Source organism: Rhinolophus sinicus, linkage group LG05 (assembly GCF_036562045.2).
Source record: "Rhinolophus sinicus isolate RSC01 linkage group LG05, ASM3656204v1, whole genome shotgun sequence".
NCBI classification, from domain to species: domain Eukaryota; kingdom Metazoa; phylum Chordata; class Mammalia; order Chiroptera; family Rhinolophidae; genus Rhinolophus; species Rhinolophus sinicus.
Window position 1 is genome coordinate 173,979,045 of NC_133755.1, and position 17,167 is coordinate 173,996,211.

At 40.1% G+C, this 17,167-nt stretch overlaps 1 protein-coding gene across 3 annotated transcripts in view; it reads right to left on the minus strand.

The window, feature by feature from the left end:
- Positions 1–17,167, minus strand: part of NOX3 (NADPH oxidase 3) — a 63,669-nt gene that overhangs the window by 31,849 nt on the left and 14,653 nt on the right. For all 3 annotated transcript variants that reach the window (XM_074333736.1, XM_074333735.1, XM_074333734.1), the window contains 5 exons: positions 16,295–16,440; positions 13,607–13,788; positions 9,579–9,708; positions 4,534–4,626; positions 2,474–2,727 (listed from right to left, as the gene is read on the minus strand). In XM_074333736.1, the coding sequence (XP_074189837.1) occupies positions 2,474–2,727; positions 4,534–4,626; positions 9,579–9,708; positions 13,607–13,788; positions 16,295–16,440 (805 nt within the window). The remainder of the gene's footprint in view (positions 1–2,473; positions 2,728–4,533; positions 4,627–9,578; positions 9,709–13,606; positions 13,789–16,294; positions 16,441–17,167) is intronic.

Genomic DNA, 17,167 nt, shown 5'->3' on the forward strand with positions numbered 1-17,167 from the left:
GGACCAGCAGTGGCAAAAGCACTGAGGTGAGTGTGCTCCGTGTGGGAGAAAACAAGAAGCTGCAGGCGTGGCCGAGTGCACTGAGGGAGCGGGGAGTGGCGCCCAGGAGCCCAGGCAGTGGTGGAGGAGATCACATCCGGCCTCAAGCGGATGGTGCACTCCATCGAGAGAAAGCATATGGACTACCGAGACACACGTTCCGAGTTTTTGTCGGAGAATTGGCTGAAATGCTAGCTGGTGTGTGAAGGAGGAGGCTGGTTGGTAGACTGGATACTGTGTACACCCAGAGCAGAGACCAGGCTAGCAAATAGGATGGAAGTATCTGGCTTGGCAATGCCAAGGAGAGGGCAGGGACAAGCGGTGTATGTGTGTTTGTGTACCTACTTTTCTTCCTGATTTTAAGCATTTACACTGCATTCTGCACCTTGGAATTCTGTTACATTGCTTCTTTTCCATGATGAAAAAGAAAAGATCATTGAATGGACTAGTCAGGTGATGTCATCTGACTAGGGGCCCTGGTCTGCTTTGGTATCATACCTCTGTTTCGTACCAATGTTTGAAATGAAGGCGTATGGTTCTTCCCATTCACTAAACACAGCCAAGCCCAGTGCTACATAGTTACAGTTCGGTGTCCCATGGGAAGGGGGAAAAGGAACAATAAGCCGATTCGAATCTGTGCCTTCAATTTATTCCAGTGCCTAGTGTGGCACCTGTAAATATTTGTCAGATTAAATGAGCTAAAGCACCCCTATTGGGTGCAGGAATGCATGGATTCCTTCGTCACATATTTGCTTGGTACCCACGACGTGTCAGACACTGTTCTCGGCACCAGCCGTCCAGAAGAGGACAGACAGCATCTGGCCCCAGGAAGTCCCATTCTAGGTGTGTCCTTACGGTATTCACCACTCAATTTCTTATGGCCATGACCACTGCTTGGCAGTTCCTGATACCCTCCAAGCATGGCAGAAGAGAGAACCTCTTGATACTTCTTTTGAAATATTAAATTCTCTCACAAATGTTTTTCTCAACACTTTGTGTGTGTGTGTGTGTGTGTGTGTGTGTGTCCCTGTTTAACTGGGGCCCTAAACATGGGCTTTGTGTGTTTATTGGGTAACTCTGTAGTGAGCAGGAATTGAGCTTAAGCCACTGTTTATTCAAAGGAGCCAAGGAGTGGTAGTTTACACTGGGACTTGTCATGTGCCCGGCCTTTTGTGACTAGAATGCTGTTTTGGATTGACTTGTGTCCCCCAGGTGATATGTGGAAATCCTAACCCTCAGTACCTTCGAATGGAACCTATTTGGAAAAGAGGTTGTTGCAGATAAAATTAATCAAGTGAAGATGAGGTCATGCTGGAGGAGGGTGGGCCCTTAATCCAACACAACTGGTGTCTTTATAAGAAGAGGCCACAGAAACACAGAGATGCAGACACCAGAGGGGAGAACACCATGTGGCAGCAAAGGCAGAGGCTGAAATGCTGTGGCTGGAAGTCAAGGAAACAAGGACTGCTGGCCAACCACCAGCGAGCAGGAAGAGGCAAGGGAGAATTCTTCCCCACAGGTTTCAGCAGGAGCACAGCCCTGCTGAGACCTAGACTTCAGACTTACAGTCTCCAGAACAGTGAGATGGTACATTTCTATTGTTTTAAGCCACCTCGTTTGTGGTACTTTGTCACGACAATCCTCGGAAACGAATCCAGGTGGCATCAGTGGTCTTCTACCCTTCTCAGCTCTACCCTTTGCACATCTCCCTTGTAGCAAAATTAAATCATTTGCTTGCATTAGACCTTTGATGTCCTAGAGAATGGAGGCAATGTTTTGCCATCTCTACATTTCTGGCACGCAGTGGAGGTTAATTAATACTCATATACATGCATGTGGGACTGACCGCATGACACCACTGACTTTCTTGATTTTCAGATCATTTTGTCATTTGATGAGCTTCAGTCTGTAACTGTTTAGTTCTTTCTCTAGTGTATGGGGTCTGCCAGACTAATTCTGACCATGAAGTATCCTTCTTATCCTCTACAAATATAATGAAAAGACTTCAGACTAACAGCAGAAAGTTCACAGGACTGTCTTACTCACTGCAGGCTGTGTAGACCCAGCCAAGTGACGTATTGGAGCTGGGAAAGCAAAATTCTCCTTTTCTCCTTCGCCTGCTTTTGTTGGACATTTTTTTTTTTTTTTTAAAGAAATGTGCTTGCTTGTATCAGAAATCTACTAAATTACAGTTGACTCCTGAACAACGCAGAAGTTAGGGGCACTGTCTTCTGAGCAGATGACAATCCATAATTTTGACTCCCTCCAAACTTAATGACTATATTTTTATATGGATTCTCTAATTTTAAAAAATGGACTCAAACTCACCATCTAGAATAAAGATATTACTAAATTCGGTAGCATGTTGATACACTAAAATACCGTACTTTTAAAAATATTCCAACTTATACCTAAAAAAGGAATGGGATCCAACCTTGGCAGGCTCCGGGGCTCCTTGATGGTCTGTCCCTCCGCCTCAAAGGCCTTACGTAAAGCTCTCGTCCAGTCTCCTGCTGTCCGGATGTGCACACTGAAGGAGTCCTCCTGGGGCGCGGAGGTGAGGGTGAATGGGTGCCATTCCAGTGAGGATATGGATGGGCATTGTAGCAAGACGTACTGCCCTGGCGCCATTTTAAAGTTACGCTTTTTCATGCGAAGTTCTAGGACTCCAGACGGATGGCTTACCACCTAAACCAGAGCAAGGGAGTTGTTGGTTTTTCTACTCAAGTATTAAGAAAACAGCCTTTATTCCATCAAAGGTTTTTAAATTTTTAAATCAGCTTTTTTTTTGAGGTCTAATTTATATGTGCCGTCTGTTATGAACTTCCCAAGATCCTTACCATCACTTTCCTGTCTGGGTTGCCGACTCCAGCATGAATGAAGTTTATTTCCTGCACAGTGATGTCTGAAATCTGGGTCGCTACTACATCCAGGTGCAATGTGGTGTGCAGCATGTGTCTTTATGTCTCTAAAGGCCCCACTTTCCTTGCCACCATTAACCAGACCCAAGAAAATATAAGCTAGCACACCATGCATCGCACTTGATTATGCTTAAAGGGATTAAAATACTCGTAGAATTATCTCTATGTCTTAAAAACACAGGTTCAATTTTAAATGATCTGCATCTTTCCTCAATCCTTTATGAATTAACTCTGGTATTTCTTCATTTTAAGTGGAAAATAATCTTCAAACTCACTCTGAAATGTTTGGTTTTGTTTTAGTCAAGTTTCATCCAGGTCTCCTGCCTATGTTATGAGTGTTAGATATAGGAAGCATCATGCAAAATGCTTCCTATAACTCTTACCAATCACTTTTATAAGAAATTTATGAATTGCTACTTATCAGAAGGAAAGAATGGATTTCCCTTCTTAGATTTCCATCTTTTTTCCTGAAAATTTCTCCAGGCCCCCATGTTTGTTGTTTTTTATTTTTTGGCTAGCGGTATAAGGGAACAAAATCTAACGTCTAGATATTCTGTGACAGTATTTTTCCATACAAAAGAGAATTTCACCGCATTTTAATCATTAGGTCTGTTTCTCCTCTGCCTACTGATATTCGTTCTGATTTGGCTGTTAAATTATCTCCCTAGTAACAGCTCTAGCAGATTTTTCCAAGTTTTACTGTCTAGCTTTTGATATAGCCTCATAGCCTTTGGTGCTTAACTTAAAAACAGTAACATAGAAACAGCTTAAAACAGAAATACGAAGCAATTTCCATGCATCTGCTTCCATGAAGACAGTTAAAGAGACGCTATTCTGGTAATATTGTTATTAGCAAATCAGTATAGGTTTGGTTGGCAGAGAAGTTCTTCTTAGATATTGAAAAAACTGGGGGGAGAGTATTTGGTACTTCTTCAGTCTCCTGGGTGTGTTCTTGGTCTACCTGCTCATATCTTTCTCAGGCATGAGGTGAATACTGGAGAGCTGCAAGGTTGAAACAGGCTACTACAGAGCACTCATTGGCTGGGAGGCAGCCCCTCATAGATCCTTCTTCCCTGTTTGAAACCCCTTAGGGCCCCCTTTCCCTTTGAACTCCAGGGTGTCTGTTCCCTCATCTTCTTTTCAGTAATTCTAAGTATGAGTATATGGGCTTGAAAATGTTTGCATATTATTTGTGTGTTTGCAGAATCTGTGTCTTTATGTGGTGAGGGAAGGGAACATGCTTGAAGTTACTATGTCCAATGTAAAGCACACTCAGTCCCCCTGCCCGTTTCCCCATGAAGAGAAACTGAAATAAGGAGGAATGCAGATGATTCTCATGCTGTACCATAACCTTTATCAGAATTCTGTGTACCGTTCTGGAACCCTGATCCCTGCCTTCAGTAAAATTAGTCACACTAAAAGATGTGCAGGATGCGAGCAATTATTAGAACAGAAGATGAGCCTCTAAATTACTGACACTTCTGCAATAAAAATGGCAAATTAAAAACTTGGGCTAATAAAAAATTTTCATCTACACTCAGGCTTTTATTCCAACATAAAGCTATATGCATACCTTGGTAATGACAACTTCTTGTTGAAATCGCCAGAACCTAATTATTCTTTCACATGCATACAAGACCACAGGGCCTAAAACCCATTTCCAAGCCTGCAGAGAGAGAGAGGAAGAGGAAATGAAAATAGAATCCAAATATTTTCAATTTGAACCCAATCAATATATAACATGATGGGGTTCAGACATTTCCCTTTAACTCTGAGCCAGTTATCAACAACAAAGATGTCTCCTTGTATTAAATACTATAACATTCAATTATTCCTTGAAGTCTACGAGCTTATTTAAGAGATTAAACTCTTCTGTATTGGTTTTTATGCTTACTTGATCAATGATGCCTTTCTGTAATTAGAAATAATTGAATTTGCAAAGAAATAAGAAAGCAGATTGATGTTTATGTTATATATGATAGGGTCATAAATGCTTCCAAACTCAGCCAAAGTCAAAAGCTTACAAAGCTACATTGTTAAGCCAACATAAAATATAGGAAATGAAATAAAAGCATTTTGAATGGTAATTTTGGGGGGCCAACAATACAGCACAACTTGGGGGTCTGCCTGAAGAAACACACACACCCACATACGTACACACTCACATACACATGCACAGCCACTATTATCTGGAATAAAACACAAAGTTAGTTTCTCAGCATTTTAAATCTATGTTTACAGAATCAGAACAAAAGCCTCAACAATTGCCTGGAGAATTGTGACAGGAAATATTTCCATTCTTACTAAAGCCCATCCTACATTAACCTTCTCTGAGTAAAATCTGCAATACCGACCATCGGTTTACCAGCAGGCTATTCCTGTATCAGGTGTCTTCTTCCCCTAAAAGGGAAGGGATGGAAACTGAAAAATTTTGAAGACTTATACTAAGTCTCATACCAAACAACCCTACAAGGCATATGATTGTCTCTTTATTTTACAGAAGAGGAAACTATGGCTCAGCAAGATCAAATTGTCCGGGTCACAAAAGCCATAAGACGCCCAGTAAAGATGCAAACCCCAATGTGCCTGACCACCTGTGCTCTTTCTAGAACCCTGGTGCGTCCCTAGAGCATTTACCATGTAATCACATTTCTTCCTGTCCAACACTGACGTTGGTATTGACATTTGTTTGACAAAACATTAGAGCCGTACTCATTCATTGAATTTCAGGATGTTAAGAGTTCTTGGAAATTGAGCCTAATTTTGCATTTATAGAATTAAAAACCAGACATTCTGGGAACGGATAAGAGTTGCCTAGAGAGACAAAGCTAGGGCACAAACAGCCAGGACTGGAACTCAACCCTTTTCATAATGTTCGTACATCCCCTCCCTGGTATTCTAACTCCATAGGCTTACTCCTAGTACACTTACTATCTTAGAAGCAGGAGGATGTCTCATAGTTTTGAATTCAGATGTTCACAAAACCCTCATCTATGGACTATCTTTAATGCTCACTATTTCCTTGCCCTTTATCCTGCTCCATCTTTTCTGTTGACAGGTCACAAGCCCTTCAGCATTATTTTTACTTCTATTATCTTTCTTGTTGTTTGTATTTATCATTTGTTTATTTCTGGGTGTGTTTGCATGGCACCTCTTCTCACCTACATCAGCCTTCTCTGCTTTTTCCCTGGGAGCCTCTTGTTTATCTGATAAAGGCTTGATTTATGCAGGAAACACAAAGCAATTTGGCCTACCTATTCTTTTCTGCCTCAGTGGGGTTCAGCAACGTGTTCAGAATAATGGAGAGAATAAAACCTTTGTCTACCTATGCTGTGGGTGAGGTGGGGATGGTGAGCAGAGGAAAGAAAAAGACAGGAAGGGGTAGACTTGAAGGATGGGGTTGGATCTAGGGAATAAATCCTTAGGTCACTTATGCTCAAATGAACCAAAAAGTGTTTAGAGAATTGGTCTGGATATTTACAGAAATAATGGCCAGAATGCAATTCTTTCTATATAAATTTAGAGAGATATTTGTAAAGGCACTCACATAGTCTCTATGTATTTTTACAAATAATCTTCCTTGCCCATTTTACAAAGTTTTAGACATCACGGACTTCATTTTGATGGTGTCAACTTAGTCATAGTTCCTGATTTTCCCTTGTTGATAAAATGGGATGAATTAGTATTATTATTTTTGTATGGTTTGTCAGAAAGGAGAATTGTAAGCTATTCATCCTCGGCTCTATCTCTACTCTAGTATATAAATTGCTCCAGGAAGAGAAAACACGAGTTAAGTCCACTGTGATAGTCCTGGAACCCCTGGAAGTTAGGGAGTGAGGGGGAGGTATGGCCCGAGGTGAATCATAGAAGAATGTCCTCACAGCAATGACCAGGTTAGACAAGTGTGAGTGACGACAAGGAGGCCACAGCTCAGAGCAAAAGGGGCAGTTGGCAAGGTAGAACCAGAGCTGTGTCTCAGAGACCTGGTTTCCGGTCTTGGGGTTACCATCCCTACCCTATGCTTTAGGCAAATCTTGATCCTTTTTATGTTCAAATTTCTGTTTTGTAAAATGAGTTGGAAGAAATTATTATTTGGGTTTGCTCCAAGCTCTTAAATGTTTTAGCTTTATTCAGAGAGATAAGTACAATGTCAGGGATATGTACCGCAGATAGCAGCAGAGAGCTAACAAAATGGCGGGTGGGAGAAGGCCAGAGATTCCAAATGAATTTGAAGAGTATAGAGATGACAGGTCATGGCCACAGAGTAAGAAGCTCTGGTTTCTTGATGTGGCTTTGCTGTGAATGCCCTTTGTGACCACAGATAAAAAGTTAAAGCTCCTTGGGTCTCAACTTCTCCATCTATTAAATAAAGGGGCCGTACTATTTAGTATCTAGGTTTCTTTAATGCTAAAATACTCTATGGATTCTTAGCTTTATTTTTTCTTCTCCAAAAGACTCAGAAAGTCATAGTACAGTGAGTATTTTATGATAGAAATAAAACCATGTTGATTTAAAACATGTAGTAATGAAACTTGTTTCCTCCACTTTCACTCTTGGTTTTTCATCCCTACCAGAAAGTAAGAACATGCTGGCTTGGATTTTATTTTATGTGTGTGTTTATGAATGGCCTCTTTTTCTAGACAATAAGGTTTCCAGGGGCAGGAACCATGTCTCTGAATCCTGCATCTAGTGCAACTCTAAGTATATAATAGCCAACTGGAAAAAATTTGCTGAATCGACTCTACCTCAGTTAAAGCTTTCCCCTGTACTGTTGACATCATTCCCTAATAACTTAAAAAGCATCAGCCTTATCATTATTATTATTATTGCTCTTTGTTATTACTTACTGATGCCATAGTTAAATAACATAAGGTGCTTCTTTGGCTAAAGAAGACCAGGTGTCTTTTGAGAATGGGTTGCATGAACAATTCTAGAATTTGGAGTTTGTATGTGACTGTGAGTTTCAGGAGGAAAGGGGCAGTGAGACAAGTGGGGGAGAAGGGACTGCAAGATATAATTGGTTCCTTTGATCAGTTCAGTTCCTCGGAGGTGATGTATGAAGCATCCTCCATCCTAGCATGGGGAGTAGCGCACCACTGAAGGTGAATTGATAAACATTCTATTGATAAAAGCGCCATGAAAATGCACTGAGTTAAGAGAGGCAAAAAGGAAGGGATGGAGTCCTGCCAAAACCGGGTTGGTGTGGGGCAGTGAAGCGCAGGAACCCTTCCTCGTCCTTGGGATGCTTTCTGGACTCAGTGCCTATAAGACATCAGAGAGAATATTGTACATCCAGCCAAGCGGTAATTGCACAGCCCTCACATGCTTTGAATCAGGATCCATTAAAAATAATGTGAAAGAGTGACAACATGAATTTGGGTGTGCAAGGAGGTGTTGCCGGGGAGAGTTAGATGGGTCAGTTTCCCCCTTTTAATGGTAATTAATGTCAGCATATGCTGCTGCTGGGAGTAGGCTCTGGTCTGTATTCATGAGGTGTGGGAGGGTATTGATTTTTTTATGGAGATGCTGTAGCTGAAAATTTTAGACAGGCTTTCGTGCGCCTCATTAATATGCAGGTTAGGTAGTAGCTACTGATAGTTGAGTTTAAGACAGAGACAATCTATACTGGCCATTAAAAGAACCACATCCTAATGGGCACATCTATCCTAGCTCTTTCAGTTTTAAACAGTCTTCCCATCATTTTTCACCCTTAAAAATCCAGTGCTTAATTTATTTGAGGATTTCAGAAACAGCTGACCATTTTATTGTTCATAAGTTGATGACTGAATTCCCTAAATCCCCACCATTTATATACTATTATCCCATTTTTTATGACACATGTATTTTTTTTTTTGACACTTGTTTTCTTCTAGTTTTAATCTGTTGGCTTCATGGTTTTTTTCATGCCTCACCCAGCTGTCCCACAGTTTGTATTCTTCTAAGATACCTGAGGAGACCAAATAGGATCATTATTTCTATTTATCTTTGCCACCAACAGTAATGATTACAGCATACCCAGGAAAGATTTCTTTTGAGATCTGGTGGACATTATCATCTACTCTAATTATCACCCACTCTTTTGGCTACCTTAGTCCTTATTTCAGTTATGGGAGCTTAATTAGAACAGGAAGTAAATGCACTTAACACCCCATTTTTCCCCCATTCCAAAAGCTATAGAAAGAAAGAAGCAAGCTTAGAACGAGGGCATGATTCTCATTTGGCTGTTGCTTAACATTTGTTTGAGAAGTGATGCTATTAGTTCTCAGAATGGAGAAGGGAGAGGGGCGCTGAGCTTGCTGAGAGCAGCGGGTGGCACGCCACATGGCTTTCTAATTCCTCCAGAGACATTGCTGTGCTTGCAGTACTATGAATCCTCACAATATCAGACATCCATATTTAAATGGAAGTAGAAGAACACATTGCAAAACGGACAGAGTGCTTTTGGCAGTAAACCCCTTTTAAAATTACCCATAACTCGATTTCTCCATTAACACACTTAATAAAGAAGTGGCTTTGTCTAGTGGTGACGTGGGCTGTTCTTTTCTCAGGCATATAAAAGCTCTAGTTATTTTAACTATGGAGACAGCTATTTTTAAAAGCTCCTGGGTTCATTCTTACCGAAGGCTCCTTGCCAGAAAATTGAGGCACTGGGCACTGGGCAGCTGCCTGCCATTCAGCATAGTGGTCTCTACAGAAGGTGACGTTGTGTAGCAAGAGGCTCTCGGGAGTTTGGCCTCGCACGATCCGACTTGCCATTAAAAAAAACACAAAATGCAAAAATGTAAAATTGATTTTGTGCAGCCTGGTGATAACACGGACATATATTCCACGGTGGGCTCTGGCAGAACACTTGCACTGTCTTGCAACGGGCTGTCATTCATTTCCCTTAGCACCTTTAAAAATACGAATTTAAGAAGCTTGGAGTAACTTTGAAGAACCCAGAAAAGAAGTGCCCCTCTGTGGTATCTGTGTTAAATTGAAAGTGTCTATATTAGAGAATTCATAATGAAGGGAAATTGTTTGAACACATCCTTTTGTAGATTGTTGAATTTAATTAGGTTACATCTCGTCCTGATTGCTGATTCGGGCTAATTGGCTAACTTTGTACTATTTGGGTCTTTTGCAGATTTATTTAACTTTTACCTTCCTTGGTTTGTTTCTGAGCACCTAGAAATTTTCAAGTGAAGAAGTCAGAAGCAGTGCCCTGAATAATGATTTTTTTTTTTACCCCAGGGACCACTGGCAGACCTAGTTTTGACAGGGTCAGAATAGGTCAGTGAGAAGTGTGTCTTCAGGACCACATTGATGAATTTGAGAGTGAAAAAGAAAGCTGGCCTTTGTGAACGGACCACTGGAACAAGAGTCCAGTGATCCTGCTGTGTTATATTTGCCACAAATGTGGGAAGGACTGACTTTGACTGGTTGCTTTGGTATCAGTTCCTCGGTTTACCCATTGGTGCCCAGGTGGTGAAACATAAGAAGATATTGAGGCCATGTAATCTGGGAGTTGCTCAGTTCCTCGGTCTTTCTGAATAAAATACATTGATTTATTTTTGAGAAACATGATGCTCACAGACTGAGGCACTTCAGCATAAAAAGGCTCTTGTCCTGGGGAGTCTGTGGGGTAACATGTCCCCTTGTAAGGCACAGGGCCTGGGAGAAGGGAGCAGCAATGTCCTGGGAAACGTCCAGAGAACCGGCATCTTGGCTTTTGTCCCACTCTGTTTTATGGAAGTCATCCAAACTTGGTAACGTCCCTTGGAGTTAGATGAGCAAAACTATCTCTGAATCTTCCGTGAGCAAATGATGCCCAGACACAGGAGGGTGAATGGTAAATGAAACCTAGAGGAGAAGAATCTGTACATTTTAACACTTTCGTTCTCAGGCTCATTCCCTATATTATCTGAAGAAGCCTCCGGACATTCCGATGCAGTATCTTTTTAAAAATTTTAAGTTTTTTATGTCTTCATCTATGCCATCCCATGATAGGAAGCTTAGTGGGCTTTAACACATTCCAATAATCCTACTTTACTGGCATTTCGTACAGAATTTGCAAATTACTTTTGCGTAAATAGTAGCTGTAGAATACTTCAAGCTGAGAAGATTAAATGAGGTCCTTATCCCAAAATAAGCCTTTCAACTAAGTTAAAATGACTGAAAAATTTTATCTTATGAAATGTTATTTGGGTATTAAAAATATCTGCAATGAAGCACTGCCCACTGAAATCCTCTTGTGCTTCTGCAATGATCCGGGGTGTGAAGGCGGGGGAGGTGGGATAAGGGGGGGGTACGTGCCTAATTTTTGTGAAGAGACTTCTAGACGTGCGTGGGTTGTGAGAGCTTCTTAAACGTTCTACAGGGGTTAACACCCCGGCATCAGGAGAAGACTCTGCAGGGAGAGGCGGGGCTGACAGTCTTCGGGATGGAACACTTTGGGACCAGACACCATCACCCCCAAGATACAAAAAGTCAGGGTGAGGGATCCATCACACATTCAGAGGAGCTAACTGCAGATATTTTAAAGCTAAAAGAGATTAGAAAACCTTGGCCAAGCAGCAGAAGCAATGTGAACACTGACTGACGAGGATTCGCAGAGGGAGAGGCAGTTGTGTAGGGTGCAATATGCTCCCAAGGACCATTCTTCCTTCCACAGGTTTGTGTATCAGACAAGCTTATGGATGGGAAGGAGGTCTTAATCAGGCATAAGCAGCAGCAGCTGATGGATGACCCCGTTCTAGGAGTAGGGCGCCGAGATGAAAGGAATATCTAGTGTGCGGGGAGGTTAGAGGAGGCAGTTGACTTGCTGAGGTGCAGATCCAGAGGAGCTACCATCTGGCCCCACACAGGTCCCACAGTCACCGTGTGGTGCAGTCTCTGTTGCCATGTGTTCGCTCTTCCAGGGCTGGGCAGAAATGGAGCCCACCTCTGGTAATGAAGACCCATACTTCTGTTACTAGGTTTGGTTGTCTGAAGACTGGCGTCCTAGGTCTGTCATTTACTTGTCCTGGGACCTTGAACAAATCAATTAACCCTCTGAATATTTGTTTCTTCCTAATGAAATGGGGATGACAGCCCTGACTGTTGGATAGGACTATTGTCAAGGCCAAATAGGTCATGCATATGAGTGTTCTTTGACATTGTAAAAGGAAAAAAAGAGGCACCAGTTTATGAAATAATTAACATGGGACAAGCTAGTTTATAGACATCAATCAGTTAATTGGTCCAGAACTATTTTGATAATACAGAGGGTGCCAAAAAAATGTATACACAGTTTAAGAAAGGAAAAAAAACTGTATTAAAATTGTAATACAATGAACGATGCTAGCTTTCATTTGATTAACACCATCTTTTGAGTGAATGTCCTACTACACATTGCTACCGTAATTCAATTCAACTTCGAAAAGTGATACATAGATAACATCTCTTAAAATGTGTACATTTTTATGCCATTCTCTGTATTTAAAGAATGGAAAACATCGTATTGGAGACTGTTATACTTCAGGTGCTACTCCTGCTTCCTGATGAAGAAGATTAACAGTGTCAGGTAGGTGTTGAGTGCCAGAGCAGCATTTTATGGGATGTTTGAGCAAAAAGGAATCTTAAAAGTCAAATGGGGAGACTGAGGGCCAGAGAATTTAACGTATTTTGCTGTGTATAATGTGCACTAACATTTGTGGTCCCAAACTTTCAGGGAAAAAAAATCTTTCATTTTAATTTTTTAATTCAAATTTTTATTTGTTTTCATTTAGGTACTTGTTTTTTGTACTATAAAGGAATTTGAGCATTTATTTTTTTAACGTATTATGGTACAAGAAATTTAATATAACCAATAATTACAAAACAGATACAAGGTACAAGAAATTTTATGTACCGGTAACAAATTTATGATATTATGCATCACAGAAGGCAAAGAACTCTTTGTTGTTGCAAGTTCGTCGTAAGTTCAACAAAACCGATTATCATAATCTAGGATATTATTTTGCATACGGATATTATTATTGATTTCTAGAGTTGCACTTTTAACTCATAAGTACAAATAGAAGAGTTAAAAACATTTGTATAGATACGGAATTAATACTTCCCATGTGTAATTCGCATCCTTATTTTTCCCTCACAAATTTGGGCAAAAAAGTGCTCATTATACATGGCAAAATACGGTAAAAGGCTTGCACACTGTCACCCTGATGACCAGTGGCAGAGCCCAGGTCAGATAGGCCATCTCACACACTGTCTTCTGCCCCACACTGAGTTTCCTAGTGGATGGTTTTGGTCAAGCAGAAGTGACATCTGGGTGTCAAAAATACATATCCTGATTAATCCCACATAAATTTTATTGCGCAAATAGGTTCTAAACGAAACATGGATCTCTTGTCAGCTAGCCTTTGTTACAATTCCTGCATGTTATAAAAATGTCAAGACGCCCCAACAGAGTTAGCTGGAAAAATAAATATAATACTTCACCATCTATGTCACTTATTTTCAGTATGACTAAAAAAGCTGTACTGTGAATTTGCCACTGTGAATGTGCTTTTTCGTGTGATTTATGTGTCCTGCATGCCATGTTCCTCCATCCAAAGGCCATTCTAAGGTTATTCTGAGGTTCGCAGAGATAAAAACCATACACCCTGAGTACAGTAGGGACTTACCCTGCCCCGTGGATGGACAGACTGATAAAGAAGATGATGAACACGTGGTGTGTGTACCAGAACAACTCGTAGGAGATCTGTCTAATGAACTCGGTGGAAGAGGTCATGATTAAGATTAAAGCCAGAGAGATCAACAGGCCAGTAATGCCTGCGATTGTCGATAGCAACTCAGTGGTTGTGTTCTGAAAGACAGAAATGCCATGACATTAATATCTTAGTTCTCATTTTCCACTTGAGGACCAATACTTGGGGAGTCCAAGCAAGGAGCAATCAAAATGTGCTAATCAGACACAGATTAGCTTCAAAATGGTCCCCATACAACTCAAAAAGGGAGCTTCCTTGCCCTTTTCTCTCTCCCATCTGATGGCAGACACGTGCTTTGTGATAATTTCCTCAAATGCATTTCAATAATTACATTTTTCATCTGTATAAATCAATTTTCATGTCCAAGTTACTATTAATATGTGGAATCAAAATTAGGACAATATATGAAAATACATTTAAAAATAAGATATGGCAAAATATATATATCTGAGTTTCAACTTTTTAAATTTTTAAAATAAAAATGTGGATCGCCATGCTTAAGTGCATTTTAATATTAATAAACACTTTTTTTTGAGAGGTTCCTTAGAGCAGCTGCAGAGTCTCTTCCTCTGGTAGTTACTCCTTGCTTTTGCTTTTTAATTGGAAGGACCATGACTTGCATTTCTTTCATGCCACCTCAGGAGGCTTGGCATAAGACTTTGTAAATCCTAGGTGATCAATAAAGATACAGCTATTCTTATCTGGTAGACACACTGCCAAAAGGCCAGAATTTGACCTGGGGATTCAGGAAATGGTTAAATAGCCTGTTACGTAGACTATGAACCACAAAGCATTTTGTTTTTATTGTGAGTTTCCCATATCTTATCAAGTCATCAGTATTCATACATTGTGTTATTATCCTTGAGAGACCATGAGCTCAATAAACTCACTCTGTGTCGTTTGTCAGTAAAATGTCATTAATTTGGGTTGCTTTGAGATTGCGGGGTAAAATTTGACAGGGACTTCTCCGGTGTTTACTTTTGATTCATAGAGCCAACAGTGGAAATAAAATTGAAAAGGGTATGTCTAAAACATTTAAAAGATTTTTTTTCAAGTGTACTCACACATTGTAGAAATCCACTTACATCATATGATGTGCTAATTTCAAATCATCGCTCTTTGCTTATTAAAGCAAATCCCCCACTGCCCTTTTCTTGTATCATACTTACAGACTGCTTTGAGTTGCAATGTACCCTCTAAAATAATCTCACTGCATCTATTTAGCAATATTCTATAAAGTACTGATACTCACCTTTCTCCGTATACCCCAAATTAGAGGGTTTTCTGGACTTAATCAGTACTTACATAGGATATTTCTTTTAAAATTTTGAAATAACTATACTAGAAGTAGTTTAATTATCTTAAATTACTGTACGAGTGTTTATAGTAAATGCTATTTACTATATAGTCTCTTCAAAATGTTGAAGTTTATTCTTGGGTGTGTGTAGCAATGAACTTTGCAGAGCCTTAGTGGGGAAAACAGTTAACCCCGTAGGTGCCCAGACAAATGCTGCAGCTCAAAGGAGTACACCAGAGGCATTCCCATAGGCTCAGACCATCGGCAGTTTGGATTTATAATTGTGAACTTTGTGCTTTGAGTTACCATCAGGTGAGAAAATGTAGCGCTACTTGATCAATGGCCTGATATTGGAAACCATCTTAGGGTAATTAGGGGACATGACATGGAACAATTTCCCCCAAGAGAGACTTGGGATTTTGCTTCTTCAAATAAGGGTACATGGACAAAATGGTCACTGAGAGAGATGCCCCAGATGGTAATGGAGAGACTTCCATTTCTGCAGTGCATTGTCTTAGGGCTCTTCTTGGGCAATATAGATTTTTTTTAAAAACCTGCTTCATTTTCTAGATGCATATTCCAATATGGCCGTACATGGCCAAAGGTTTAGATCAACTAAGAAGAAAGCGGTAGGGGGTAGATTAAGTGAAAGGAATGTCTTAATCTCAGCAGGTGGATTTCTGTGGCTACATGTTTGGTTTTCCTTTTGTTTCCCACGTGTGCTGCCACTCTGTGCACACAGGTTATTAGCATTGACGATGTCACTAGCCATACAGGTCTCATTAGGAAATTAGCTCCTTTGCCTAGCACCTGATTTGGCAAACCGGCTAGTCACATGTGTGCCAAAATATGACACGAGAGAAGAAACCCAGAAGACAATTTGCAAATTGAAATTGCAGACGTCTAATTGATGATCTCTGGATTTAGAGGGCCCTTCATATTCTTTATGATTCCAACGTCAGCAAAAAAATACCTAATCATGAGGTGCTTTTCAATTTTAAAATATTAGGGATATAACAGGTTACTGCATTTCCTGTTAAGGTGTATTTATTATTTTTTTTGCTATAAACTAATTAAGTGGCATCAGTTTTTCTCCTTGCTCACAACCTCTTAGCAATATTTATGGCAGAAAAAAAATAACTTTTTTTTTTTTTTTTTAAGAAGGTGAAATTGATGTTAACATTTGGCAGGAACGTCTTCTCTCGAGCTCTTTCATTAAAAGCTTTTGAAATAGTGTTCCTGATTTTGAAGGGATTGGAAAAGGAAGGATTTTTCAGATGAGAAACTAGATAGCAAGGAGAACTCACTGAGTGGGAGGTCCGGATGGGGTTGATGTAGCTCTCATTTGGGGTGTCGCCAAGTTTGGAAAGTGCAGCCAGAAGTCCCTCCGCTTCTGCTGACTGGCTCAGGTGGTAGCGCTCCAGGTTGCACAAATGCGCCGCAATGTGGATGGCTGTGGACGAGGAGACCACAAAGAGCATGCGCCAGACGGGTTTCTTCCTTTGTATTATAGTAACTCAAAAACAATGACTATATGTTCTGGTTTCTCTGTCATGGTTTTTATAATCAACAATGAAAAGTGAATTATGTGTGCGTCTTTCTCAGTGTCTTAAAGTGAGTAGATTGAATACTTCCGAAGATACTGTGTTATTTTCCACATTCATATTCATTATATTAAGAAATCAAGTAAATCTCAATTCACTATAATTTAATTATAAACGTCTGATCATTCTGAAAGTAGAATAGGTATTATGTTTTATATATATATGAAACTTCTTTCCCAAGAAATCAGAAAGCATTATTCTAGAATACTGTGTCTTATACACACTGATATATATGCATATGATATATATGATAGATACCAGGGGAAGATATTATTTTTATTCCCTTTCAAACATTATTTTTTTTATTCCTACTTTATATGTTTTAGCATACACACACACACACACACACATACACGGTGCCAAAAAAATGTATACACATTTTAAGAAAGGTAAAAAAGACTATTGAAATTGTAATATTCAATATATACTGATAACAAAAGATGAATACAAGTCACGTTTGACTTCTGCAATTATAAGAGGTGCTCAAAGTGGTTACCATCAGTGTCCAGACACTTCTGAGTACGGCGAACTACTGCTTGAGCAATGTTGACCAAAGTGACATCTTTCTTAAAATGT